General features: G+C 45.8%; 1 protein-coding gene across 3 annotated transcripts in view; it reads left to right on the forward strand.

Moving 5' to 3' along the window:
* Positions 1-27465, forward strand: part of DENND4A (DENN domain containing 4A) — a 109835-nt gene that overhangs the window by 39225 nt on the left and 43145 nt on the right. For 2 of the 3 annotated variants that reach the window (XM_060174291.1, XM_060174292.1), the window contains exons 5-13: positions 7592-7661; positions 10088-10257; positions 11717-11958; positions 13491-13557; positions 14878-14936; positions 17309-17453; positions 17885-18060; positions 22761-22861; positions 26279-26497. In XM_060174291.1, coding sequence (XP_060030274.1) covers positions 7592-7661; positions 10088-10257; positions 11717-11958; positions 13491-13557; positions 14878-14936; positions 17309-17453; positions 17885-18060; positions 22761-22861; positions 26279-26497 — 1249 coding nt within the window. The remainder of the gene's footprint in view (positions 1-7591; positions 7662-10087; positions 10258-11716; positions 11959-13490; positions 13558-14877; positions 14937-17308; positions 17454-17884; positions 18061-22760; positions 22862-26278; positions 26498-27465) is intronic. The other variant, XM_060174293.1, reaches the window with a different exon arrangement.

The raw sequence follows: 27465 nt of genomic DNA on the forward strand, positions 1-27465 counted from the left end.
GTTGATCCCTGGCACTACAGATGCCAGAACAACGCTCTGGTTCTCTCTCACTGATAGATCTTCAAAACAAGTAAGAAGATCATTGGGCAACGAGAGAATCAGTGTGTCTGACACTGGCGTCTGTGGTGCCGTGTTAGACCTCGGGACGTCATCCTAGCAAGTACAGCACTCCCTCACCACACCAACTCTGGTCTGCAAAACTCCAGATTCTTTGGCCTCTCCCTTGCATCTTATTTTGACTTAGTTATGCCGCAGGTAGCACAGGTGGTCAGCGTGGAGAAAGCTCGTCATGGGAGCAAGTGAGAGGGGTGCAAGGCAGGCCTGGGCTCTCCCAGCGCTGGTGTCATTCACACGGGCTTGCTGTTCTAGTAAGACTACACAGGCTTGCGGTGCCCTGACATGTCTCCACTGGTGAATTTGCTGTTTGTGTTGTGGACATGTTGGATTTTCTTGGATGCAAAGTCAAGTCACATATGTGGCATGTGCAGAGAGAATGGACTGCAACCACGCTGCTGGGTCTGAATTCCAGATGTGCGTCTCGGACACGTTTCTTGACTGCTCCTCTCTCCTCATTCGTAAGTTAGGGACAGAGTAACACGGCACGGACTCACTTATGTAAAGGCTAAATGAACCACTTGAGACCATATCCTACATGTACTAAGTGCTGTCCAGTGTTGCTTATTGTAAATTATTCATTTTGTTAGCTCAGTTTAAGCAGTTCCTTTCATGTGCATTTAATATCTGAGGAAGAATGTTTTTCAAAAGTTTTATTGAGGGGCCAGGTGGTGGCACACCTGGTTGAGCGCACACGTTGCAATGCACAAGGACCCAGGCTCAAGACCCCAATCCCCACCTGCAGGGAAAAAGCTTTGCAAGTGGTGATGCAGGGCTGCAGGTGTCTCTCTGTCTCCCCCTTCCCTCCAATTTCTGGCTGTCTCTATCCAATAAATAAAGATAATTAAAGAAACTTTTCAAAAGTTTTATTGAAATATGATTGACATAGAGCAAGGAAGAGGTATTTGTTTTTTTAATTTCATTCCTGTCGAGCATTTAAACTCCTGCTGAGTTCCTTTAACAGGCTTTGCTAAAATAGATCTCCAATAAAGTAAAATAAAGATGAAAGAAACAGGGCTGAGGAGACAGTATAATGGCTCTGCGGTGCCTGACATTCTGAAGTCCCAGGTTCAATCCCCAGCACTACCATAAGCCAGGGCTGAACAGTGCTCTCCTCTGTATCTTTCTCATTAAATAAAAAATGACAATATTTGTAAAAAAAAAAAAAAAAGTTGTTACAGAAATAATGACAGTGCCTGTTTTACTCAGTCTTAGTCTTACTCCTAAGTCTAAAACAGCCTCCTAATGTGGGAAATATGCATATATCTCCACTTTTACCCATCAATACCTATTAACTTGTATGTGTATGGACAGTGTTTCAGTCGAATACAAGGTAGGTAGCAGAGGCCAGTTTACCGCTGGAGCAGATGCCTAATGACATCTAGCTCTCCCAGAAGAGCTAAAATAGACATGCAAAGCAGGAAGCTTATTTCCATTTCTCTCTCTCTCCCTCTATCTCTCTCTCTCGTTGTATAAGTAAATCATCAGGAAGTGGTTAGGACTAAAGTTGCAGTAGCACCCAGCAGTTACATATCTTACTCTCATTTTGGAAGATTAGGTAACTTGAGTGAAATCTCTGGGTTTCTAAACCAGGAGAAAATAAGTCTGGTGAACAAGAGGAAACGGGTGTTGGGCCTTCAAGTTCTGGGTTTTTGTTTGTTTGTTTTGATTTGATTTGTTTTTGTACCAGGCTTAGAGCTTTGGCCTCTAAAAATCGGTATGAAGACAATTACCCAGAATTATTTTGGTCTTAAAAGCTTAGACCACAATTATGATAAACTTAGAATAAAATCATAATATTTTAGAGCAGGGAGAGAACTTGACCGTGGTCGTGTGACCCAGAACAGGGGAAATAAAATTGTTATATATGTTGCCAGGGGTCAGAACCAGTCTGTCACATCTGTGCTATTGAACCACCATTTGGCCTAGCTTTCGTTATTATTATGATAAGGACAGAAAGAAACGGAGAGGAAGGAAGAAAGACACCTACAACCTAGTCTACTGCTTGTGAAGCTTCCCTCCAGATGGGTTGAGCAGGGGCTCAACCTGGGTCCTTGCGCCTGGTAACTTGTGTGTTTGGCCAGTTGTGCCACCCTCCCCCATCCCACTCTTTTATTTATTTATTTATTTATTTAACAAGAGAAACCAAAACTGTACTCTACCATCCATGGACTTCCACTTGTTCTGTCCTTATTTATTCCTCTCGTGTGCTGCCCAGGGCCTCGTGCATGCAACACACACATTCTACCGGAATCAGCTAATTGCAAACTGTGTTGTGAGGTGTTCACTTGTGCTCTGGTTCACACGGCTCACTTTTGGCAGATTCAGTCTGTCTTTTCAGGTTTCAGTAAGAGAACTTCCTAGTGCCCCATCCAAATGCCTCTTGTTAGTGCCCTGACATCCCTTTCAGGGATGCTAGGATCTGATTTAGCAAGTCCATCTAGAAAAGCGATCAAGGGGGCCGGGTGGTGGCGCACCTGGTTGAGTGACATGTTACAGTGTGAAAGGGGGAGTCGGGCTGTAGCGCAGCGGGTTAAGCGCAGGCGGCGCAAAGCACAAGGACCGGCATAAGGATCCCGGTTCGAGCCCCGGCTCCCCACCTGCAGGGGAGTCGCTTCCCAGGCAGTGAAGCAGGTCTGCAGGTGTCTGTCTTTCTCTCCTCCTCTCTGTCGTCCCCTCTTGTCTCCATTTCTCTCTGTCCTATCCAACAACGACAACAACAATAATAACTACAACAATAAAACAACAAGGGCAACAAAAGGGAATAAATAAAATAAAATAAAAAAATCAGTGTGAAAGGACCCAGGTTTGAGACCCTGGCCCCCACCTGCAGGGGGAAAGCTTTGCGAGTGGTGAAGCAAGCAGGGCTGCAGGTGTCTCTCTATCTCCTCCTTCCCTCTCGATTTCTGGCGGTTCCTATCCAATAAATAAAGATAATTTTTAAAAAATGCTAAAAAAAAAAGCGATTATGAAGAAGGCAAGTAATAAGATCATGCACTTCATTCCTGGGGGAAGCCTGTCTTTGCTGTGGTGAACCACGTGAATGACGGCCAAACCCGAAAGTGTCTGTGGACTAGCGGCCCTCCCACTTTGTTGTTGCTGGACTCCCGTGTGAAGGCAGTTTGCGAGCCCCCTGCCTCTCCTTGGCTCTTTTCCTTCTGAGCCCCATAGCGCCCGCCGTGTCTCTTAAGCCTTTAGCTTTCATTCTAGAATACTCCTTTACTATTTCGACTTCTTTTTTTTTAAATGTCTTTATTGGGGAATTCATGTTTTACATTCAACAGTAAGTACAATAGTTTGTACATGCATAACATACCCCAGTTTCCCATTTAGCAATACAACCCCCACTAGGTCATTCATCATCCTTCATGGACCTGTATTCTCCCCACCCACCCACCCACCCACCCCAGAGTCTTTTACTTTGGTGCGATACGCCAATTCCATTTCAGGTTCTACTTGTACTATTTCTACTTCTTTTTTTTTTAATTTTCTTTCTTTCTTTCTTTATTTCCTTTTTGTTGCCCTTGTTGCTTTTATTGTTGTTATAGTTGTTGTTGATATCGTCGTTGTTGGATAGGACAGAGAGAAATGGAGAGAGGAGGGGAAGACAGAGAGGGGGAGAGAAAGACAGACACCTGCAGACCTGCTTCACCGCCTGTGAAGCGACCCCCCTGCAGGTGGGGAGCCGGGGGCTTGAACTCGGATCCTTGTGCGGGTCCTTGTGCTTTGCGCCACTTGCACTTAACCCACTGTGCTACCTCCCGACTCCCACTATTTCTACTTCTAAGTTGTTCCGTTCTTATAAAAAAATAAAGGACTCATACACATTTTTTCACTCAACCATAAGCCAGAAATTCTGTTTGTCTACCTTGATAATATCCACTTGATTTTAATATATCCTGTTTTTTTTTTGGATGCAGATATTTTTATTTTTTCCCCTTTATTGGGGGATTAATGTTTTGCAGTCGCCAGTAAATGCAATAGTTTGTACATGCTTAACATTTCCCAATTCTCCACACAACGATGCACGGATGCAGAGATATTAACACTTTTGTAAGAACACTGTACCAGTGCAACAGTGAGCATAACTCAGTCTCCTCTGCAGGAGACATGTCAAAATGCCTAAGAATACAAGCAGAGGGGCCGGGAGATGGCTCGGGGAAGCGTGGGCCCAAGCTCACTGCCAGCACCACATGAGAATGGAGGATGGCGACGGGGGACATTTTCCCATGAGGAACCAACTCCCAGCACTGTTTGTAATTGCCCCAAAGGAGGGAGGAAGGGGAGAGGGAGAGGGAGAAATGCACCCAGGAGTCCAGTAGAGGACTGGGTCACATAAGCCGCCAGGACTGGGGGGTGGCTCAGTGAGGAACGTGGCCTCCCTGGCCTTGTGTGAGGCCCTGAGTTTGAGTTTGCCGTGACAGGGGAGGGATCTCTCGGGGTGGGGAAGCAGTGCTGTGGTGTCTCTCTTCTCTCCCCTCTCTTTTTCTGTCTGTTCCCCTTCTCTCACTGCCCCCTTACTCTTAAAAAAATGCATAGTGGGCTAGGGAGATAGCACAGTGGTTGTGCAAAGAGTCTTTCATGTTTGAGGCATCAGAGGCCCCAGGTTCGATCCCCAACACCACCATAAGCCAGTATCATGCATCCAGGGCTCAGCTTCCAGCAGAAACAGACAAGCTCTTATTCATCCACAGTTTCAAATGAAAAATGAGATCTGCCACATTCTCTTCACTGATCCTTTTTTTTTTAATTTACTTAATCATGAACGACAATTTTTTTAGTGAATCAAAGAAAAAAATTTTTTTTGCTGATTCTTAAAGCCATACTGATGAGTAAAATCAGCGAGCCACAAAAGGAGCTCTTGCACTCAGCTGCGTTTCTGCCTCACGCAGACCTGCCCAGCAAAGTTAACTGCATGTCTGTGTAGAAGGCATTTTAAAACTGCGTGTGAATAAAGCTCTCTGGCTCCGGGCAGGAGAACCGGGAAGGATGGGAGATGGGCACTAGCCACGCCTGTCAAGTTTTGTTTATCAATCCAAATATCGGAAGATCTTGGGGTAAATTGTCACCAGTTGTTAAATCTAGCTGGTGAATAATGGGTCCTAGGACTCTCTTAGTATTTAAAACAAAAAAAAAGTATTTTTAAATGGTTTTTTAATATTTATTTATTTATTCCCTTTTGTTGCCCTTGTTTTATTGTTTTTTGTATTTATTGTTGTTGTTATTGATGTTGTTGTTGGATAGGACAGAGAGAAATGGAGAGAGGAGGGGACGACAGAGGGGGAGAGAAAGACAGACACCTGCAGACCTGCTTCACCGCCTGGGAAGCGATTCCCCTGCAGTTGGGGAGCCGGGGGCTCGAACTAGGATCCTTAAGCTGGTCGCTTTGCGCCATGTGCACTTAACCCGCTGCGTTACTGCTTGACTCCCCAAAAAAAGTATTTTTATTGAGGAAGTGTTTTACAAGGCTGCTGCTATCAGGATTACAAATTTGCGTTTCCCTCGACTATTCTGCACAAAGCGCGGCCCCCCAGCAGAGCGCGGCCCCTCCCACCGCTGCCCCCCCAGCTGTGTACCTTCAGATCTGCGGGAGCGCGCCGAGGGTCAGTACTGTCCCTTCGTGTAAGCTGACCTCTCCGTGTCTTCAGTGTTAGGATTCTGTGCCCGGCGCTGGCTTGTGCATGTGCCCTGCATGTGCCCTGCATGTGCTCTGCATGTGCCCTGCATGTGCCCTGCATGTGCCCTGCATGTGCCCTGCTTGTGCTCTGCATGTGCCCTGCATGTGCCCTGCATGTGCCCTGCATGTGCCCTGCTTGTGCTCTGCATGTGCTCAGCATGTGTTCTGCACGTGCCCTGCATGTGCTCTGCATGTGCTCTGCATGTGCTCTGCATGTGCCCTGCATGTGCTCTGCATGTGCCCTGCATGTGCCCTGCTTGTGCTCTGCATGTGCCCTGCATGTGCCCTGCACGTGCCCTGCATGTGCTCTGCATGTGCCCTGCATGTGCCCTGCATGTGCTCTGCATGTATTCTGCACGTGCCCTGCAGGTGCCCTGCATGTGCTCTGCATGTGCTCATGCAGGGCCGCCTCTCCGCTGCAGCTGCTCCCAGACCTCTCGTCTCAGCCCCACTTGGCGGTCTGCCGGGCGATTCAGGCTGATCCCAGTTTGTCTGAACCAGAACTCCATTGCTCTGCCCCCCATTTTTATCCCTCCACCCCATCTGGGGCACCTGGAACTAGAAATCTGAAACGCCTTTGTGAATAGCTGTCATTTAAACCATGGGGCTGGTAGTCCAAGACCATTTAGACAGAGGAGAGACGAGCAAGGGTCACGTTTACTGATCAGGACAGGAGAAACGGTGACAGAAGAGGCCAGTGGATGGCCAGCAGTGTGGTGTGGTGGCAGGCCCTGGCGAAGGGGTCTCGGCTCAGATATCTACAGAATGTGTTTCAGGAAGGGTGTTCTTAATGGCCTGTCAAGACCTGCCGACAGGTTGAAGACTAGAAAAGAGCAAATACATATGCAGTATTAAAGTCAAGACTAGGAATAAGCTGCTACATGTGGCATTATTAAAGTACAGGTGTCCTTGTTTTATGAGTGATTTAATAATGATCAATAAGATTGTGGGGTAAGAGGAGTACAATTCCATACAGTTCCCACCACCAGAGTTCCGTGTCCCGTCCCCTCCACTGGAAGCTTCCTTACTCTTTATTCCTCTGGGAGCATGGGCCAAAGATCTTTATCGCGTGCAGAAGATGCCCTAGGTCAGATCGATGGGGCTTACAGTTAATGGTGTTTATACACTCTTCCCATATCTAGGAGCTACTCTCTGCCCTTTTCCAGCTTTCTAGTCTTATTCCCAACTCTGACACCATCATCCCAGACAATACTTACAGCCCACCTGATGTTAGCTGTGGGGCTCAGGCAAAATTAGTGAATATACCTAAAATAGACTTCCTAGCTTCTTCCCACATGAAGGCCCCAAATCTCACCTGCTCTATTCTGACCTTCAGGTACTAACCACGTTGCTCTGAAGGAGTCCTTTTAAGGACAGTGTGGTCAGACCCTGGTTTGAGGGAATGGGAAAGGGGCCTGGCACCTGACAGCTCTGGGGTCAAGGACACGGGAAAAGCCGGCACTATCTGGAAGGGGGTGAACAGGCCACGGGATGAGTCTTGGTCACTTCTGCTCAAAGGCTGGCCTTACAATGAAATGTAAACTGTTATGTTGGGTTTGTTTTAAAGGGTCACCTTTTCCTCGTGTTACTGCTGTTGCTATCCTAGTTCTCAGAAAAAGGGGGGTGGGGCAGAATCAATAGAACACTGACAACAACCAACTGAAAATAGCCAACAGAGATATCTGTTACTACATCTTAGATACTATGTCATGGAAATAGAAGAGATTCCAATTTCTAAATTACTGTGTTTTTTTTTTTTTTTTTACAATTAAATATTTTCTTTTCTCTTTTTTAATCCAGTGGGGATCCGCAGTGTATCTATGTTACAAAAAATCTGTGGCAAAGACTAACACTATATCTTACAAAGCTGGTGAGTACAATTTGTCAAGAAATGCTTAGCATATGATGTATCATAGAAGCTAGTAAGACTAAAAGAAAAACACAGATAGTGGTGTGTTCATGTCAGAACTAGAACCACAACCCATGTCGTATGATTCTGTTTTGATTTTTTTTTTTTTTTTTTTTTTTTTTTGCCTCCAGGGTTATTGCTGGAGCTCGGTCCCTGAACTACGAATCCACTGCTCCTGGAGGCCATTTTTCCCATTTTGTTGCCTTTGTTGTCATTATTATTATTATTATTATTGTCATTGCTGTTGGATAGGACAGAGAAATGGAGAGAGGAGAGGAGACAGAGGCGGAGAGAAAAACACCTGCAGACTGCTTCACCGCTTTGTGAAGTGACCCCCCACACACACAGGTGGGGAGCCGGGGGCTCAGACCGGGATCCTTACGCCGGTCTTTGTGCTTTGTGCCACGTGCGCTTACCCACTGTGCTACTGCCCGACCCCCTGTTTGATTTTCATCCATGCATTAGATTATTTTATCCATGCATTCATTGGGTGCTTAATATAAAGTTAATTTTAAAAGAAGGCAGGTGTTTTAAATGTAAGGTTGAAATTAATAACTCAGTGGATAAATGTCAACTCTCTTTAACTTTTTATTATTTTTTATTATTTTTTAAATATGTTTATTTATTTATTAATGAGAATGGTAGGAGGAGAGAGATAGAACCAGATATCACTCTGGTACATGTGCTGCCAGGGATTGAAGTCGGGGCCTTGTGCTTGAGAGTCCAATGCTTCATCTACCCAGACTATGTTTCTCTTTAACTTTTTATATCAGTAGAAAAATGTGGAGGGAAAGTCTACCGTTCTTTCAAGTTACTGTTGCCAAAATATTTCTATTCAGTTGCAGCTGTAGTTCATATACAGTTTCTTCTGTCTGTGAAATATTATGAACTACTTTGTGACTTTATAACACATGGTTAAAATTATTAATTGCCAGAAATCTCATGATATCAAGTATACTTATTGTACTTAAATTCAACCTTTAAAAATTATTTATTTACTTAACTCTTTTGAGGAGGGAGATGGGAGAGGAGGAGAATCAGAGCACTACTCAGCTCCGGCTTAAGTTGTCGGGGATTGAACCTCCAGCCTCTGGGGCCTCAGCCTGCAAATCGCTTCCCTAACAGGCTGAGCATCGCAGCACCAAAGCTGCCCTTGGTGCAGTAGGGACTGGACTGGCACCTGGGTCATGCACGTGGCAAAGCAGGCACACTGTCCAGAGGAACCATTTTGCCAGACAGACTCTCTTCTTTTTTTATAAGTATTTTTGTGTTAGTGATAGGAGTTACATGTGTGTTCCTATGGGGTGTTCATATATACAGATATGTGAATGTGCGTGCGCACACACACTCACACACACACACACACACACACATGCTTTGTTGTTTTGGGGGAATTGGCTTGAACCTGAGTCATCTGCAACTGGAACACAGTTTGGCTGAGCTCTTTTGTCTGCCCTTAGCTTTATTCATTATTTGTAAACGTATATTTTTAGTATTTTACTTATTTTAATGCGAGAGAGGGAGAGAACACCAGAATATTATTGTTCTGCTCAGGCTTGTGGTGTGCTGGGGATTGAACCTGGGACTTTCAGAGGCTCAGGCATGACAGTCTTTTGCAGAACCATTATACTGTCTCCCCAGCCCAGATATCTGTGGTTTTTAAAAAATTTTTTTATATTTATTTATTCCCTTTTGTTGTCCTTGTTTTATTATTGTAGTTATTATTAATGTCGTTGTTGTTGGATAGGACAGTGAGAAATGGAGAGAGGAGGGGAAGACAGAGAGGGGGAGAGAAAGACAGACACCTGCAGACCTGCTTCACCGCCTGTGAAGCGACTCCCCTGCAGGTGGGGAGCCGGGGGCTCGAACCGGGATCCTTACACTGGTCCCTGCGCTTTGCGCCACATGCGCTTAACCCACTGCACTACCGCCCGACTTCCCCCAGATACCTGTTTTATGAGGAGGAGAATTGTGTGACTCTTCAGCCTGTGTGCTGCTGGGGCTCACACCCAGGGCTCTATTGATATTTTAAGGTATCCATTTTGAAAATGTCAAAATAATAGTGATTTTGGAAATTTTAAGGTAGTGTGATCCCAAACTAAAATCTAAGTGTACGTGCGCTTGCACATGTTTCTTTAGAATGATCTTTCTGTTTGCCTCACTTCGTCTTTGTGGATGATGCCTGAGGCAATGTTACAGACAGAGTATTGTGAAGGGTTATAATGTTTGAGAAAATCCGCGGGAAGGGTTGAAACTTCCAGAATGACCCGATGAGCATCTCGGTGGTGCCGTGACGTCCCCATCGTGTGTGCCAGGTAAGAAAGCATGTTAGCACCATCTGGCTTCTGGGCACCTACGTGACGTCACGGTTGTTGTTGTTTGCCCAGGTCTGATTTGCAGATATCCTCAAGAAGACTCTGAGTCATTCTCCCTCCCGGAATCCGTCCCTCTCTTCTGTTTACCGATGGGTGCCGCCATCGAATGCTGGCCACCAAACAGCAGATACCCTCTCCCTGTCTTCTCTACGTTTGTGTTAACTGGAGCCTCAGCTGAAAAGGTACTGTTTATCTTAACAAGTGACATATTCAGATTCCCTGTATATTTTCAAGTCAAGTTTTTTTTATATTTATTTATTTATTGCCCTTATTGTTTTATTGTTGTCTGTCTTCGTTGTTGGATAGGACAGAGAGAAATGGAGAGAGGAGGGGGAAGACAGAGAGGGGGAGAGAGAGAGAGAGACCTGCAGACCTGCTTCACCACCCGTGAAGCGACCCCCCTGCAGGTGGGGAGCCGGGGGCTCGAACCAGGTTCCTTACATTGGTCCCTGCGCTTTGCACCACGTGCGCTTAACCCTCTGTGCTACGGCCTGACTCCCAAAAGACAGACACCTGCAGACCTGCTTCACCGCCTGGGAAGCGACTCCCCTGCAGGTGGAGAGCCGGGGGCTCGAATTGCGATCCTTACACCAGTCCTTGTGCTTTGCACCACGTACGCTTAACCCACTGCACTACCGCCTGACTCCCTTCAAGTCAAGTTTTATAGAAGAAAGGAGCAATTAAAAAATACTAGTAATAAAATCCAGTCTGTTTTTGCATACCCCTTCCACTTGGCAGAATTTTCATTCTGTCCCCATGCACCCAATTTTCTGATGAATATTTGGAATGAATTTTCTCATCTTCATTGTTCATCATCTTTAAGTCATCACTTCCTCTCAGACGGAACCTGGAAAGTAACAGAAAGGCCAGAACCATGCTCTTTAGAGCAGCATGTTGTCACAGCTGAAAGAGACACAGTAAACCATTGAGTCTAACACCCTGGTCTTACAGATTTTAAAAATGGAGGTCCAGAGAAGTCCAGTGAATCGCCTGATGCTGAAATTTGTATGGCCTTATTTTTTTTTTAATTTTTTAAAATATTTATTTATTCCCTTTTGTTGCCCTTGTTTTTTTTTTAAATTGTTGTAGTTATTATTGTTGTTACTGATGTCGTTGTTGTTGGATAGGACAGAGAGAAATGGAGAGAGGAGGGGAAGACAGAGAGGGGGAGAGAAAGACAGACACCTGCAGACCTGCTTCACTGCTTGTGAAGCGACTCCCCTGCAGGTGGGGAGCCGGGGGCTCAAACCGGTATCCTTTCGCGGGCACTTGCACTTTGCACCACCTGCACTAACCCCCGACCCCGTGGCCTTATCTTAAATCCTACACTACTGACTGCTAAATAATTCAAACCATTTTCTTAGAGTCTTGACACACTTACTCTCACTCTGTATAAAGCAAATGCAATAGGGTCAAAGCGCCATTTTCACTCAGGAAGAAGAAGATGGGAGAGAAGCGTAGGATTTCCTTACACGTGTCGAGAAATCCAGGGCGGCATCTCTTGGTGACTGTTTCTCGCTCCTGGAGCGCTGCCCGGCCAGAGGCTCACAGTGGCCCATTCATCAGCCACTTTATAGCGACGTGCTATCTATCACAAAATGCCATCATTTTGATTTACGAAATCGATTCCTTGTTTTCCAGGTCTATGGTGCTGCCATTCAGTTTTATGAACCCTACCCCGAGGAGAATCTCACAGAGAAGCAGAGGCTCCTTTTGGGTCTGCCCTCCCTGGCAGACGGGAAGTCCGACAGTCCCAAGACAACCCACACTAACAAGTGCATCTGCCTCCTTTCTCACTGGCCTTTTTTTGACGCCTTCAGGAAGTTTCTGACTTTTCTGTATCGTTATTCCATCTCTGGGCCTCACGTCCTTCCAATCGAGAAGTAAGTTAGAAATCCTCTTCTTATAGTAGGTCTGGCCATTATTTAGTCTATTTGGTGAGTAAACTTTATATGGAAGATAGATTTCTCAACAGTTAATTTTTTAAAAAAAGGGTTTAATTACTTCAAGAAAATAATACTTCTCCATTACACTTATACTCATGTTATTTTTCTGATATCCTCCCTAATTAAATGAAACAAATGTGGTGCTTTTTTTTATGCCTTTGTCGTTTAGAGATCCCAGTTTTAGAATTTTTATTTTCTGTAGAACTGGGGGTTACTATAAGTCTGTAAAATATCTCTATTTGCAGACAGCATGAATTTTAAAGAAGCATTAGGGGGACACATTCTTCATTCTTTTTTAAATTTCTTGGTGATTTCCTTTGAGGTCACAAAATGGAGTGATGTTTCATACTGGAAGTAGGGACGGCTCCATCTGGCCTTGTTGACTTCACACCGTCTCTCCTCAGCCCTTCTGTGCAGAGAGGCAGAACTCCGTGACACTCACGATAGTCAGCGAGGCAGGAGGGTCGGAGGTCGCCAGAGCCCGGCGTGCACAGTGCTACCTTGAAGCTCTCTTCTCGGTGTTCTCAGCATGCAGTGTTCATCATCTTGTCGGGCGGGGTGATGGTTTGCAGTGCAGCTGTTGACACGTGGGTCCAACGTCTCACCTCCCTGTGGTGGGCACTCCTACACAGCCAGGCTGAGTACCTCGCCACCGTCACAAACCAGGACCCCCCACCCCAATCCTGCACGTCTCAAGATTTTTTTTTGTCTCAGGACTTCTTTATATTTTTAAAACATAAGGGCCTCAGAGAAGTTTTCTGTACACTTTGTATTTGTCAGTGTTTACTGTAATACATTAAGACTGAGAACATTTCCCATCTTTCTTATATTCTTTCTCCCTCTCCTTTTTTTTTTTTTCATCTGGTGCATCACCATATCAGGCTGACTTTTTCAGGGTGAAGAGAGAGGCTGAGAAAGAGGACCCAGCCCGCACCTGCGTAGCACACTGGGCAAAGCAACATTGAACCCGTCACATGCTTATCACACAAATATCTGTTCTCTGAAAAGCACCTTTTGCAAAGCAAAACAGTAAAAAGAAGAGCGATGTTTTCATTTTTGCAAATCTCTTTATGCCTGAATTATTTGAGCAGTTAGATTCTCAGGAGTGCTTCAGCAATTGACTAAAAACTGTATCAGTGCAAGACTTGAAATATTGAATAATGTTCTTTTTTTCTTGCGTGTTGTATATTTTTCCTCTTAGGGGATGGGAGAAGTTAAATTGGTTTAAGACACTTTGAATTGTTGGGTGTGAAAAGTTAGGGATCTAGGCAGAAGCAGCTCCAATTCCACAAATTGTCTTTTGCGATGTGTTGGCTTGTTCTCATAACAACGGGGATTTTGGCCATGATCTCATGATGGTTCTGACAGAACTGCTGCCTCGGCTTGTGCTGAGGGGTGTCCTCTTCATCACGTGGAGCATATGTGATTCACTTTGGAGTCAAGTGGGTTTCTGTTTGTTTGTTTTTAAGGCACATTTCTCATTTTATGCACAAAGTTCCTTTTCCATCTCCTCAGAGACCACGGATCTTAGTTCAGGTAAGGCTTTGTTGATACAGTGGTGTTGTTGAATGATTATTGGCTTTGTCCAAATGTAGCATACAGCTTTAAGTTAGAAAAAGCCTGAATGAGGGGGCCCGTGAGGTGGCACACCTGGCTAAGCGCACACAGTACAGAGCACAAGGACCCACACAGGGATCCGGGTTCGAGCCCCCAGCTCCCCACCTGTAGTGGGGGGGTCACTTCACAAGCAGTGAAACAGGTCTGCAGGTGTCTATCTTTTTCTCTACCCCTTCCCCTCCGCTCTCAGTTTCTGTCTGTCCTATCAAATAAAAAGGAAAACAGTGGCCTCCAGGAGCAGTGGATTCATAGTGTAGGCACTGAGCCTCAGCAAGAACCCTGGAGGCCAAACCAAACTGGATGAGATCTAAAGAGAATCAGATGCTGCTGGCTTTCTGGAAAAGTCAGAACACATTTTTGCATAGAAAAATGCACCATGACTTTTCCAGCAGCCCAATATTGAATGACTTTTTTTTTTTGGAAAGAACAAGGGGCTAATCTAAAGAAAACACAGGCATCGTAAATGCTTTGCTGTATCGAGCACAGCCCGGGGGGGGGGGGGTGTCTCACTTAAAATTAGAAACCATTAGGCACATAGATACTTACACTTTAGTGGAAAGCCACGTACATTTAAAAATGTAGATAGTTATATCAAGAAAGATGGAATGTTTAGAAAAGTGTCCTTTTGGTAAGTTTCACAATCACGGTTCGTGATACCTACCACCAGCGTCTGTGTAGATGAATACCACACTCAGTGTGAGTGCCCACAAAAAAATTCTAGAGCTAAAGGTTCATTTCAGCTGAGGACCAAAGAGAAGTGTTTTAATCTCTACAAGACGAGTCACCTCTGGTAAAGCTGCTCAGCCCTGCCGTGACAACACAAAAGCAGTCGGTGACGTGGCGATGAGCGTGGCCATGTGCCAATAAAACTTTATTTATAATAAAGACAGGTGACTTGGGTGTTTCTTGGAGAGGACATGTGCTTGTTAACTCCGATTTTATGGCTTTAAATGGAGAGCCGAAGCCTTGCATAGAAACTTGTTAAGATAGCACCTGGGAACAGGAAGGAGGCAAGTATTGATAGTAGGAAGAGTTAGTGGTAGGGGAGTGCAGTGGTGAGGGAATGCTTTTCAGGATCTGAGTAAGGAATACATGTTGCCTGTTGGGGTGAATGGGTGTTTGAGGCTGCTGGGCATCCTGTGCGTGTGTGTGCGTGCGTGCGTGCGTGTGTGTCCGTCCGGAAATGTTATTTGGTAATTCAGCTGTCTCATTTCAAATCTTGGATTGTAACTCTTTCAGTTATCACCCCACGATAACCTGATTCTCAGCCAGCCCGTCTCTTCACCTCTCCCACTAAGGCAAGTAAAACTTCATTTCTGTTTCTGTAAGCCTAGTGTGAGATAAAGTCGCACTGACATACTCTCTAGCCTCGGGAAACTTTTAGATATTGGTGGGAAAGCTTCTCACGTAACTGGTTTCTTACCTAAACTTCCATTTAATGTTCAAGTTAAAAAAAAAAACTGTAACTTTATTTGAAGAAACGGAGAGAAATTGAGAGGGAAAGGGGCCAAGAGAGAGACTTGGAGCACTGCTTCATAGCTTGTGAGGTTTTCCCCTCGCCGCTGGCGTTGGGGGCGGGGGGCTGAAGGCTGAACCCCAGTTTGCGTGCGTGATTGTAAGTGCACTTAACCAGGTAAGCCACCAGTTGGCCCCTTCGTTAGAAATTCTCAAGAACAAAGACACAGGTCTCTTGGTATTTGGTGTATCCATTTATTTATTTATCATCAAGTATATGTAGACTGATATGTGTCTGTAAGACATGAAGGAATGTTTGCATCATTTTGTCTTTGGCTATCCTCTGAAAAGCTTACATGCGGTTTATCCTTAATTTAACCCACAAATAAAACATAAACATTAACTCGTGCAATGGAACAGTGTGTTTCATTACTTGAAGTTCAGACAAATCATAGCCTGTCCCTTCCTACAGTGTCATTTCTTGAAATTTAATTAGCTGCGTGATTTTACCAGTGGAAACGCTTGGAAACATAATTAAGTTACTTGGCAGCACATCCCTTAGGGAGGCCAGCTTCCAGCTTTGACACGGATTTTGTAAGAGTTGCAGATTATTTCATCACTAGTTCTTGCCACAGGTGGTGATTTTTTAAACCTTTGTTTGAACTGAAAATAATCTATAGATACTGCGTCTACATAAATGCAATTAAGGTAATTAAGGTACCCGGTAGGATTTTTTTTTGGGGGGGGGAACAGCTTTATTAATTTTCTCACATCACACAGTCCCCTAATGAAGTAAAGTAATACCAGTCAGCGAGCTCCCTTCCAGAGCTCTGCGGCAACCACCACGGCCAGCGGCAGTCCTCGGCAGCTGGTCCTTCCTCCCAGGGCACTCCGCCCCAGCTCCCCCTCGGCCGCCTGTCTGTCTCTCCCAGTCTGCCTGTTGTATTTGTCTTCTTTGCTTACTGGATTGTCTCCACGGTTCACCCATGTTTTTGCACGTATCAGTACACCGTTCCTCTTTCCTTTTTATTTCTTACAAATATACAATATTTTATTAACCTACTCATCTGTTGATCTAAATTTGGGTTGCATCTCTTTAGGGCACTATTAATAATGCTGCTATCAGTTGCAAAGAAGTCTTTTGATAGACATGTGTTTTCTTTTTCTCCAAGAGACTCTTACTATTATTTTTGCTAAAATTTATTTTAAAATATGTATGCTCATATAAGAATAACATATTATTGCAGTTATTGTTCTATTTTAATTCAGTGGAATCATTGACTTGGCATTACACAGATGAAATATTGATTGTCTCTAAATTGTTTAACTTTGTCAATCCAAAATTAAAAAAAAATACTTTATTTACTGGATGGGGCAGAGAGAAATTGAGAGGGGAGGGAGAGATAGAAAGGGAAAGGGGGAGGGGAGGAGAGGGAGAGGGAGAGACCCTGCAGCACTGTTTCACCATACAATCCAGTGTTTTGTTACCATACAAATGTCAAACTTTGGCTGTTAAGCTTTGCATGTGTTGTAGATCGGACGCTCTGTCGCTTCACAGCACGCGCTTCGATGTTGCTGTTGTCATTACAGTAGTAAAGGCGATCTGCCTGCAAATCCCAGTTCGACTGTGTGTGTTTACCAGTCAGGAGGCGGGTCTGAAGGCCAAGTAGTGTTTCTGGCCCATGTTAAAAGAAAACTCCCATTAAGTGATTTGCTTTCAACCAAATCATCCCTGTTATAAATTGGGCTCTTTACTTGGGCATTGTCTACAAAGTATACCCATTTCTTTATTTATGACAGAGACAGAAATCCAAAGGGGTGGGGGAGATAGAGAGGGAGAGAGACAGAGAGAACCTGCAGCCCTGCTTCACTGCTCATAAAAGCTTCCCTCCTGAAGCTGGGGACCAGGGGCTTGAACCTGGGTCCTTGAACACTGTAGCACGTGCTGTCTGCTGGCTATGCCACCACTCAGCTAACCTTTTGAGATGAAAACCAGGTGAGATTGCATTTTTCCATCTTGAATAAGATGCAGGTGGATGAAATGATCTGAACCTCTTCAGGCCTCCTGAGAGTGTTGTGGAGACAGCCAGCACCTCCCTCCATCGGCACAGCTGACCCTTTACACTCAGGGCCGGGGCACGGTCCTTTCTGGCACTTCAGATGACAAGACACTTGGATTTGTTCTTAACCACAAGTGTACTTTTTGGATTGACAGCGGTGGCAAGTTTTCAACACTACTTCAGAATCTGGGTCCTGAGAATGCTGTGACGCTGCTGGTGTTTGCGGTCACTGAGCACAAGATCCTCGTCCACTCCCTGCGGCCCTCCGTGCTGACCAGTGTGACGGAAGCCTTGGTGTCTGTGAGTGGCAGCGTGCTGGGCCTGCTGGCAGCCAGCCGCATGGAATTGCAACTTACTCAGTGGCTCTAAAGCATTCAAAGCCTGTCTCAAATTCCAAGAGGGATATATCTTTCTGTTGGGGGAAAAGATTTTATCTTTCCACCTGTTAACTCCATGACAGTTCCTTCACTCACTGTCAGTCCTTAGACAGCAGCTCTGTCTAAAAGGTGACTGGCGCCCCTGACTTCTGGCTCCCACTCCCCACCGGCTGGGGGGAAGCTTCACGAGCGCTGAAGCGGGTCTGCAGGTGTCTCTCTTCCTCTCAGTTTCTGTCTGTCTGATCCAATAAAGATAGAAAGGGAGAAACGTAATGATGTGTCGTGTGTGTGTGCACGGATAAGTCACGTGTCAGTGTCACACAGCTGAGTGCTGTCCTGTCTCCGTCTCCCAAGATGATCTTCCCCTTCCACTGGCCGTGCCCCTACGTCCCCCTCTGCCCACTGGCGTTGGCAGATGTCCTGAGTGCTCCGTGCCCGTTCATCGTGGGGATTGACTCCAGGTACTTCGATCTCTATGACCCTCCGCCAGACGTCAGCTGTGTTGACCTAGATACCAACACCATTTCTCAGTAAGTGACTCTGCTCTTCTTGTATTCCAAGCATCAGCTGCCTTTAGACAAGCCTAGTGCAGAGCAAAACAAAGCGAAGTATATCATAAAAAGCACACGCTGCCAGGGCTTGGGGAGCTGGCGCTCTGGGGCACCATGACGTGTGGGAGTACGGCAGCACTGGGGTGTCTCGGTGCCCTGGTCTCTCTGTCTGTCTGTCTGTGTCTCTGAAAAAAAATCAGCCTGTCACAGGGAAGCCACAGTGGCAACAGTAATAAAAATAAGCAACAACAAACATATTTCATTTTGAGAAAGACTAAGCAGGAAAATAGGAGATCTATTTTTTGTGTGTAAGAGCCATTTGGGGCAGTAGGGGAGGTGGAGCAAAGCGATCACTCAGGTGGTGTGCTGACTTGCCCAGCGGCTCTCACCTCACTGGAGGAAGCTCCTGGCTGTGCTCTGCTCCCTTCTCTGTCTGCAGAAGCCAGCCTGGAGCAGGGAAGCCCAGGTGATGACAGAAGAAAAGGATGTTTACTTATTTTTGACATTTTATCTTTCACTTATTTATAGAGACAAGGACATTGAAAGGGAAGGAGGGGATAGAGAGAGACACCTGTAGCCCTGCTTCACTGATAATGAAGCTTCCCCCCTGCAGGCAGGGACCGGGGCCTTGAACTTCGGTCCTTGTGCATGGTGACGTGTGCTCTCAACCGGGTACGCCACTGCCTAACCCCTATTGTGTTTTTATTTTTTGACCAGAGCAGTGCTCAGTTCTGGTTTTTGGTAGACCCGCTGACTGAACCCGGGGCTCTGGAATTTAAGGCACGCAAATCTTATGCATGGCCATCCAACCCTATAAAAACCATTGTACATACGCAATTCAGAAGCAAAAGATTTTTTTCCCAGGAACACCTGACTCTCTACCAGGAAGAGTCATTTATGTTCAAAATTAGATTACATTGGTTTAAAATATTAAAAGGCCTTAGGAATATAGTGGCACACTGAGGTGTGTGTGTGTGTGTGTGTGTGTGTGTGTGTGTATGTGTGTGTGTACAATTCACCACTAGTTCTTGCATCTACCTCTAGTGTCTCTGAGGACTGGGTGGTGGCTCCCCTGACAGAGCACTCTTAGTCCAATGTGCAGGTTCAAGTCCCCAGCTCCCACCCTTGCAGGGAAGCTTCATGAGCAGTGGAGCAGTGCTGTGGGCAGCTCACTTTTCTTTCCAGAAATAAGGGGCCACTGGTAACGTGGTCACGCAGACCCCAGCCCCCACGATTGCCGATAACTGTTAGCAGTGATGCATATGCATATTTTTAAATTTGATATTAAGAATGATAGATGGGTGGTCCGGTAGGTAGCACAGTGGATAAAGCATTGGATTCTTAACCATGAGGTCCCAGGTCCAATCCCCGGCAGTACATGTACCAGAATGATATCTGGTTCTTTCTCTTCTCCTATCTCTCTCATGAATAAATAAGTTCTTTAAAAAAAAAAAAAAAAGAATGCTAGATGGATACGTATGTGCTCTGCTTATTACAGCAATAAATCACTCTCTCTCTCTCTGTCTATTCTCAGTTTCTTGAAAGAGTTCCTTACTTGCCTTTGTGTTTTGACACTGACTCTTGAGGCTGCTGTAAGTGAGGGCGCTCCGTGTGTCCCCTTTCTCATGGGCGGGGTGCCCTCCCTGAAAGTCACCTTTCCAAGCCCAGAGAAGGGGGAGACCAGTCAACTGCCAGCTTTCAGCTTTTTTCCACCCAGGATTTCAGAAACCTCAACCTGGAATGTGAAAGGAAAACAAATGGCTATGGAATTTCTGGTTTCCTCTTCCCTTGCCGACAAAGGGAAATTAATATCTGGTGCGTCCTGGGCGTGAAGCTGTGTGCGCAGCCTAAGTCGACTCGTTCTTCATTCTTGTGAGGTTGTGTTTCTTCTTTCTGAGAGGTGAATGTATGTTGTGAGAGAGACCAGAGTACCACTCCGTCACCTGTAGTGCTGGGCATCAAACCTGGGGCCCCACCCCTCCAGGGAGCACACTCCCCTGCCCCCACTACAGGGTAACCCTTCGTTTTTATTGGCCTCCGACAGAGGAGGAAGCCAGGGATTGGGTTTTTTAAAAAATTTTTTTATTATCTTTATTTATTGGACAGAGACAGCCAGAAATCAAGAGGGTGATAGAGAGGGAGAGAGACAGAGAGACACCTGCAGCACTGCTTCACCACTCACAAAGCTTTCCTCCTGCTGGTGGGGACTGGGGGTTTGAACCCGGGCCCTTGAGCATTGTAATGCATGCGCTCAACCAGGTGCGCCACCACCCGGCCCCTGGGCTTAGGTTTTTAAGTAAGTGTTCATCCGAAGGTACATATGTTAGACTGCCGGAGGCTTTTGAGATCGTCACTTTCTGACTCTGAACCACTTACTTCTGCCACTAAGCTGCTCAGGGGCGGGACACCTGGGAGAAGACCATCAGAGATTCAGACCGAGGCACCAGAGTCAGCGCTCCTGCCCAGCCCCGCTTTAGAGTGGAGGCAAAGGGATTCAGTTAGACAAGAAAATAACAGTAGCTAAGTGTCCCAAGAGGACGACCAGTGTGGCTCATTCACTGATGCCACAGACAGGTGACAGGTGCCCCTTTCTGCTGTCCCTGAAATAAAAAGCCAAGTCCATTCCTTGCCCGGACAGTACTCATGGCCAGCACAGCAGGGCGGCACACACCTTGAATTCATGACGAGGGACCCTCGAGGGAGTGTCGCGTCACCAAGCTTGCCCTCTGCCTGGGGAGCTGCCACCCGACCCCTTGGGTTGCAAAGTTGTATCGATAAAAATGGATTTGAAAACAGTCTTGCCAGATTGTGTTCTGATGATCCTCAGGAGCCCAGGCTCCTGGTCAGTTTTGTTTTTGTGTTTGTTTGTTTGTTTGTTTGTTTCCCCCTTTTTCTTCCTGGTCACATTCTTAATGAAATAAGACCTTCCTCCCAGCAGGACGTCTGCAGTTTGACCCTGCCCCATCTGTGCTTCATTCTCCTCTGTCAGCTCCAACTTGCCCATCATCCCCCCCCACCCCCCGCTTTGATTAGTTTTCCCAATGATATTTGCCCTTTTTTGTTCTGTGGAACATTTAGGGGACACTGAGGGAAATGATGGCCAGCGAGTCCCACTACACACCTGTGCTGTGGTGTTGTCTTTAAGCAGGAGGACGTGGTTGGTTTTACGTCTTCTTTTGCTTTGTGTTTTCAAGTTTTCTGCTTATTATCCTAGCTTTTGAAATAGCAGGAAGATGTAGTAAATAAAGAATGTAGTCAGCAAGACCTAACAAAGTTCCACGAGTTTTTTTGTTAGTTTATCACCACTCTTTTTTTTTTTTCTCTTGTCACATGTATAGTTAAATGTCAATGCCCATGTCCAGCGGAGAAGCAGTTACAGAAGCCAGACCTCCCACCTTCTGTTCCACCAAAAGAATACTCCCAGAGGGATAAAGAATAGCGAAACTCCCAGTGGAAGGGAGGGGATGTGGAACTCTGGTGGTGGGAACTGTGTGAATTATACCCCTCTTATCCCACAATCTTGTCAATCATTATTAAATCACCAATAAAAAATGCTAAAGAGAATAAACAAGCAGCTATGTTGTGATTTAGGAAATTACAGGAATTTATCTTAGATGCACAGAGCTCCCCTTCAAGCAGATATCCTCCCTTGGAGTTACGAAAGGAGTTTGCGATGTTACTCCCTATTCAAGTAGATGAGTATTACAAGTCATCTCTCTTCCTAAGGAAATGATTTTGATACTTTTAGAAATCGAAGAAGCTACTATATGTTACAAAGTAGTACCTCACTAAGCTCTGTGTGATTAAGCTTATTGAAGACATCTGAGAGAGAGAGAGGCCTCCGGGTAGTAAGGTTCTGTCAGCCTCCGGTGTCCACAGCTCTTCAGTCTGGGCTGAAGAGTAGCGGCCGTCACATTAAGCTCCGTAGAACAAGGCATGATTCCAGTGCAAGTAAACTTACTATAGCAACAAAATGTTAAGCTCTATTTAAATTCTGCAGTGTGTGAATTAGGATGACTGTTCAGGACCCGACTTACTCCAGAGCATTTTCCTCCTAGTGAATTTCACCTGGCTTGTGTTTTATATCTTGTCTATTGTGTTTTCCCTTTTTTTTTTTCAGTTTGATATTTCCGAGGCATCGAGGGTTCATGCCATTTTATTTACAAACACTTTTATTATGCTGAGTTCGGTTTTTTTAGAGACAAGATTTCTTGAAATGTTCCTCTTCATATCTGTTTCACAGATGAACTAAGTCCTTATTTCTTAAGCAGCTGGCGTCTCACCATGAAGAAAGGTGCAGCAAATCCGGATCCAAAGTAAACAGTCGTCATAAGTAATAGCCGCCATTTGTTTTCCTTGGAAAGTGTCAGATTCTCCCCTGGGCCCTCCTCATAGAGGCTGCTGCGGACCAGGACCACAGATGTCGTGAGCCCCAGTGCTCTGCCCCAGCATAGCGCTGTCAGGAGCTCTGCGAAACAAAACACACAGAGACCCAGAGCGGAGGAAACGGCGGCGCCTCACCGAGCCCCGGTCTTAACGACCTTGTTCCTCCTCGGAGCAGAGCGCACGAGCCGGAAGGGTGTTTTCCCTTTCTTGAGTTTTAACAGCTGTATACTTAACTCTCCTCCTCCCCCCCAAAAATAAATAAATAACATGTTATAATTGTTATTTAATCTCAGGACTGGTGACAAGAAAAATGTAGCCTGGAAGATACTTCCAAAGAAGCCATGTAAAAATCTAATGAACACACTTAATAATTTGCACCAGCAATTGGCAAAATGTAAGTGGATAACTTTGTTAAAGGAAGTAATTTAATCTGAGAATGAGAAAAGGATTCCGATTGTTTTGCCTTGTCTGTAAGAAGGTGATGTTTCTATGAGCCAAAGCATTTGCATCATCTTAAATGCAAGTGAGCATCGAAGCAGAATTTGTTAGAAGCTGAATGCTGAACAATGTATCTTAAAATAGAAATTATATGAATCTTTTCATGGATTACCGTAGAATAATAAAATGCAAAAAAAGAGGGGGCTAGGTGGTTCTCTTTAATTTTACCATTATTGGTATACCATGGACAAAGTAATGCTTTCACTTTTACATAGAATAGAGTCAGCTTTGAAAATAAAAGACAGATGTTTTACATTGTAAAATGCTGGTGATTTCAGTGGGGTGAAGGGAAGGCCATGTGCTTTTCACCTCAGTGGATCAAAATGCTGTGCTTCAAATAACTGGCAGATAGATGTTTGCCAGAACTACTAGGAAATTAGTAGCTTTGAAAATCGATTAGGATGTGGAATATGTTTCTTAAGAAAGATTATATAAGAATATCTCTTGACAGGTCTAGAATGACTTATCAGAAGAATTAAACTTTTATTTCTTAACCTGATCTTCTTGGTATTTATAATGATGGGTCATTCAGGGTTCAGAGTTGAATACTAACTGTATGGAATATGGTCAGGAAGGGTATAGCAATATTTGCGTTTCTTACAAACGTATTAAGTGGAAGGAGTTTTAGGAGGTGCCTACATTCTTGAGGGTTTAAAGGACCTTTGTGCAGGTGGAAGTAGATGAAGAAAGAGTCAGGATTTACAAAGTGAATCTCACAACTAGTTAAGTCAGCAGTAACAAGTGAACGAATGACTGTGTATGGAAAAATGACCTCAAATACAATGTTAACCTGCAGAGCAAATACAATCTGGACATAATGGTACTTAATTTATTGATTTTGTTTTCTTTTACTTTATTTTATTTATTTATTTACTTACTTATGTTGTCAGAGCACTGCTCAGCTCTGACTCACTGTGGTGCGGGGGATTGAACCTGGGGATTTGGAGCTCCAGGCCTGGCAGTCTGTTTGCATAACCATTGTGCTGTCTCTCCTGCCCCATAATCTAAGCTACCTAGTTAATTGATTTGTAAAAGCACCTACATTTTTTTTAATAACTGAGAAACCTAGCAGCTTTTGTAGCCCCGTTTTAATATTAAAATTAGTGAACTAGCCTGTCCAGCTTTTACTGAAGGGCAGATTTTTTTTTTTTTTTTTTTTTTTTTTTGCCTCCAGAGTTATTGCCGGGGCTCGGTGCCTGCACCACGAATCCACTGCTCCTGGAGACTGTTTTTTCCCCTTTTGTTGCCCTTGTTGTTTATCATTGTTGTGGTTACTATTGTTGTTGTTATTGTTGCTGTCGTTGGATAGAAGAGAGAAATCGAGAGAGGAGGGGAGACAGAGAGGGGGAGAGAAAGACAGACACCTGCAGACCTGCTTCACCGCCTGTGAAGCGACTCCCCTGCAGGTGGGGAGCCGGGGGCTCAAACCGGGATCCTCACGCCGGTCCTTGCGCTTTGCACCACATGCGCTTAACCTGCTGCGCCACCACCCGACTCCTGGGGCAGAATTTTTTTATGTTTTTATTACTGAGAGAAAGTGAGAGAGAGAGAGAGAGAGAGAGAGAGAGAGAGAGAGAGAGAGAGCAGAGCGCACTGCTCTCACACTGATGCTCAGCCATAACTGCATCTCCACATTCTTCCACTGCTGGACGGTTTTACCTCAGGCCTTTAAGCTCTGTGCTCCACCACAGGCCCCGTCCCCGGCTGCTGTTTGCAGCTCCAGACTTGTAAGTAGGGCTAGTGTTGGAGGACTGTGAGATACTCTCTAGCACCTTCACACGCGTCCTCTTGGGCTTACCACCGTGAGGGCCATAAGGCTGAGGGAAGCACAGAGACTCACCAGTTGACTAGGGTGAAGCCAGGGCTCAGCACTAGACCTGCCCCGGGCCCGTGTCCTCACTAGTGCCCCTGCTCTCCAGGCCCTCACCGGGAGACCCGACACTGCCCCTGTCACAACAGCACATGTGCACACCGCCGTCTCCCCACTGTAAGAAGGGTCGCTAGTGCCTTCTCCGAAAGGAGTCATTGTGCCTCGTGTTTTAAAGTTGCCGAACTTCGAAGCAGCCACCAGCTACTTTGCTCTGGCCCTTTGAGAGCTCATGAGCTGCGAGGGAAGGGGTTTTCTCCTGCATGGCTACACTCATTCCTTAAAACAAGGAAGCCAGGAAATTGGCCCCGAGCACTGCTCCCGTCCTGCTCCTCAGATGGGGCTCAGGACCCAGTACTCATCCGAAGAGTGTCCGCCCCAGCAGAACAGCCCATTTCTAGAGCAGGTGCTGTGCTGGGGTTCAAGGCTCTGTAGTCCCCTTGTCTCTAAACAGACCCTCTGTTTTCCCTTCATTTCCGTGACCGTCGTGAAGGGCACACTTAGTTTGCTTCTTAGTTTCCATGACATGGGTTTGCCCAAGTCTCCTCGTGACATGTGCAGCTCACCTGTCTCTGGAAGGAGTGTTGCAGGAGTGACAGGGTCCCTTTCACAGCATCCCCATCAAATTGCACGGTATTCAGGCCAGGTACAGACGTTACCGTGCACAAGGACCCAGGTTCAAGCCCCCAGTCCCCACTTGCAGGGAGAAGCTTCACGAGCTATGAAACAGTACTTCATCTCTCTCTCTCTGTTATACACACACACACACACACACACACACACACACACATATCTTCCTCTTCCCCTTCACTTCTATCTCTACCCAAGATAAATAAACAAATTGTTTGCTATTTCTGTGTGTCCCGTGGTGGGTGGAGATGTCCCCTGAGCCCACTCGATTAAGCACTGGGCTCCTCAAGGGCAGTTATTCATCACATTTTGATTTCTTTCCTTCCTGGAGATGCTTGAATTTTTGTTGTGTCTCCTTTGATTTCCCCCTGCCCCCCCCCCCATCCCTTTCTTGAAGTGGGGAAGGTAGGAGTGTTGCATGGAGCCCTTTGTCCCACCTAGTGATGGAAACTTGTACAGTTAATTCAGAGCATGAGCCTGTCTTCAGAAAGATGAGCATCAACAATTTCTTTTGTTTCATTTAAATAAAATGTTCTCAGCAGAAAGTCGACTATAACATAGCAAAGTGTTCTGGCTAACATAACATGGCACTGTATTATAGAATTAGAGTTGAGGTCACTTGAACCCTCTTGGAGGATGCAGCAAAACAGGTTTTTTCAGCCTCACTGGGATTTAATTGATGCAGAGAATAAGAGACTTTGTGCCGCACGGCATTTTGACTCAACTCATATTTGCCACAAGTTGACGTGACATCACACCACCGTGAACGTTAGTTTCGACGGTCTGGGGAAAACTGACGCCCTTGTCTCCTCACAGTGCAGCACAGGCCCAGAGAAGACGGGCTGATGGACCCAGCTATGAATGACTATGATTTCAACTCCGGGAAGAAGTTGCACATGATAGACTTGGAAATCCAAGAGGCGTTCCTGGTTTTCATGGCCTCTATTCTGAAAGGGTACAGATCCTACCTGCGGCCAATCATGCAGGCACCATCCGAGACGGCCACGGATGCCAGCTCTCTCTTTGCCCTTCAAGGTGAGACAGGCGCGCTGTACATTTGCCTTCCCGTTCACTCGCCGACGGCCGGCGCAGCAGAGCCCACACCTGTTTGCGGGATTTGTGAGCGTGACTGTCGGCACCCGTTCCTGTAGGCTTCGTGTGCTCCGTCTCTTCTCGTGCAGAAGCGGCTCTGGAAGGCACAGAACTTCCTGAGCCACAGCCTTGCCCTCTGCTGTGTTGCAGGAAATGCAGCGTTCAGGGCTCCAGGCTGTGTTGGCTGGACACTCACACACACACTCACACACACACACACACACACACACACGGCTCATGGCATTTCAGTGTGCTTTATATGAACATTAGTTCCTGCCCGTGCCTCAGAGTCAGAAAGGAAGGGGGAGCCTGGGAGTCTGACCTCATTATTGTATAGCTATACATCTATTTTTTATATGATTTAGTTTGAAGAAAGACAGAAGTTGAGAGCAAGTGGAGAGACAGGGAAGGGGAGAGAGAGGCAGCAGCATCCCTGCTTCACCACTCATGAAGCTTCCACCCTGCAGGTGGGAATGGCAGGGGCTTGAACCCGGGCCCTTGTTCATGGAAACACATGCACTCACCCAGGTGCACCACTCCTCAGCCCCCGTTTATTGTTTTGGCTTTTTTTCCCCCCTTTTCTTTTTCAGTATTTACTACTGAAGGAGAAATTCATTGAGTAAGCACCCACTGAGCCACTTCCAAATGGCAGGTGTGTGGCAGTATGTGGAGAATACTTGGTCACAGGAAGAGAAGAGAAGATAAGCAGGGAGAAAAGGATGGAGGTGAATGTGGTAGTTCGCCACCGGAGACCCTTCTGAGGAAATCCCGTCTGAGCCTGGATCAAAAGGCTGAGCAGAAGTGAGGCAGAGGAGAGCCTGAGCCAGAGAGGACAGTTGTGTAAAGTCTCTGAGGCTGGGCAGGGCTCGAGGAGGCAGGACACGAGCAGCACAGATGCCGCAGGGGATGGT

Source organism: Erinaceus europaeus, chromosome 16 (assembly GCF_950295315.1).
Source record: "Erinaceus europaeus chromosome 16, mEriEur2.1, whole genome shotgun sequence".
Classification (NCBI taxonomy): Eukaryota; Metazoa; Chordata; class Mammalia; order Eulipotyphla; family Erinaceidae; genus Erinaceus; species Erinaceus europaeus.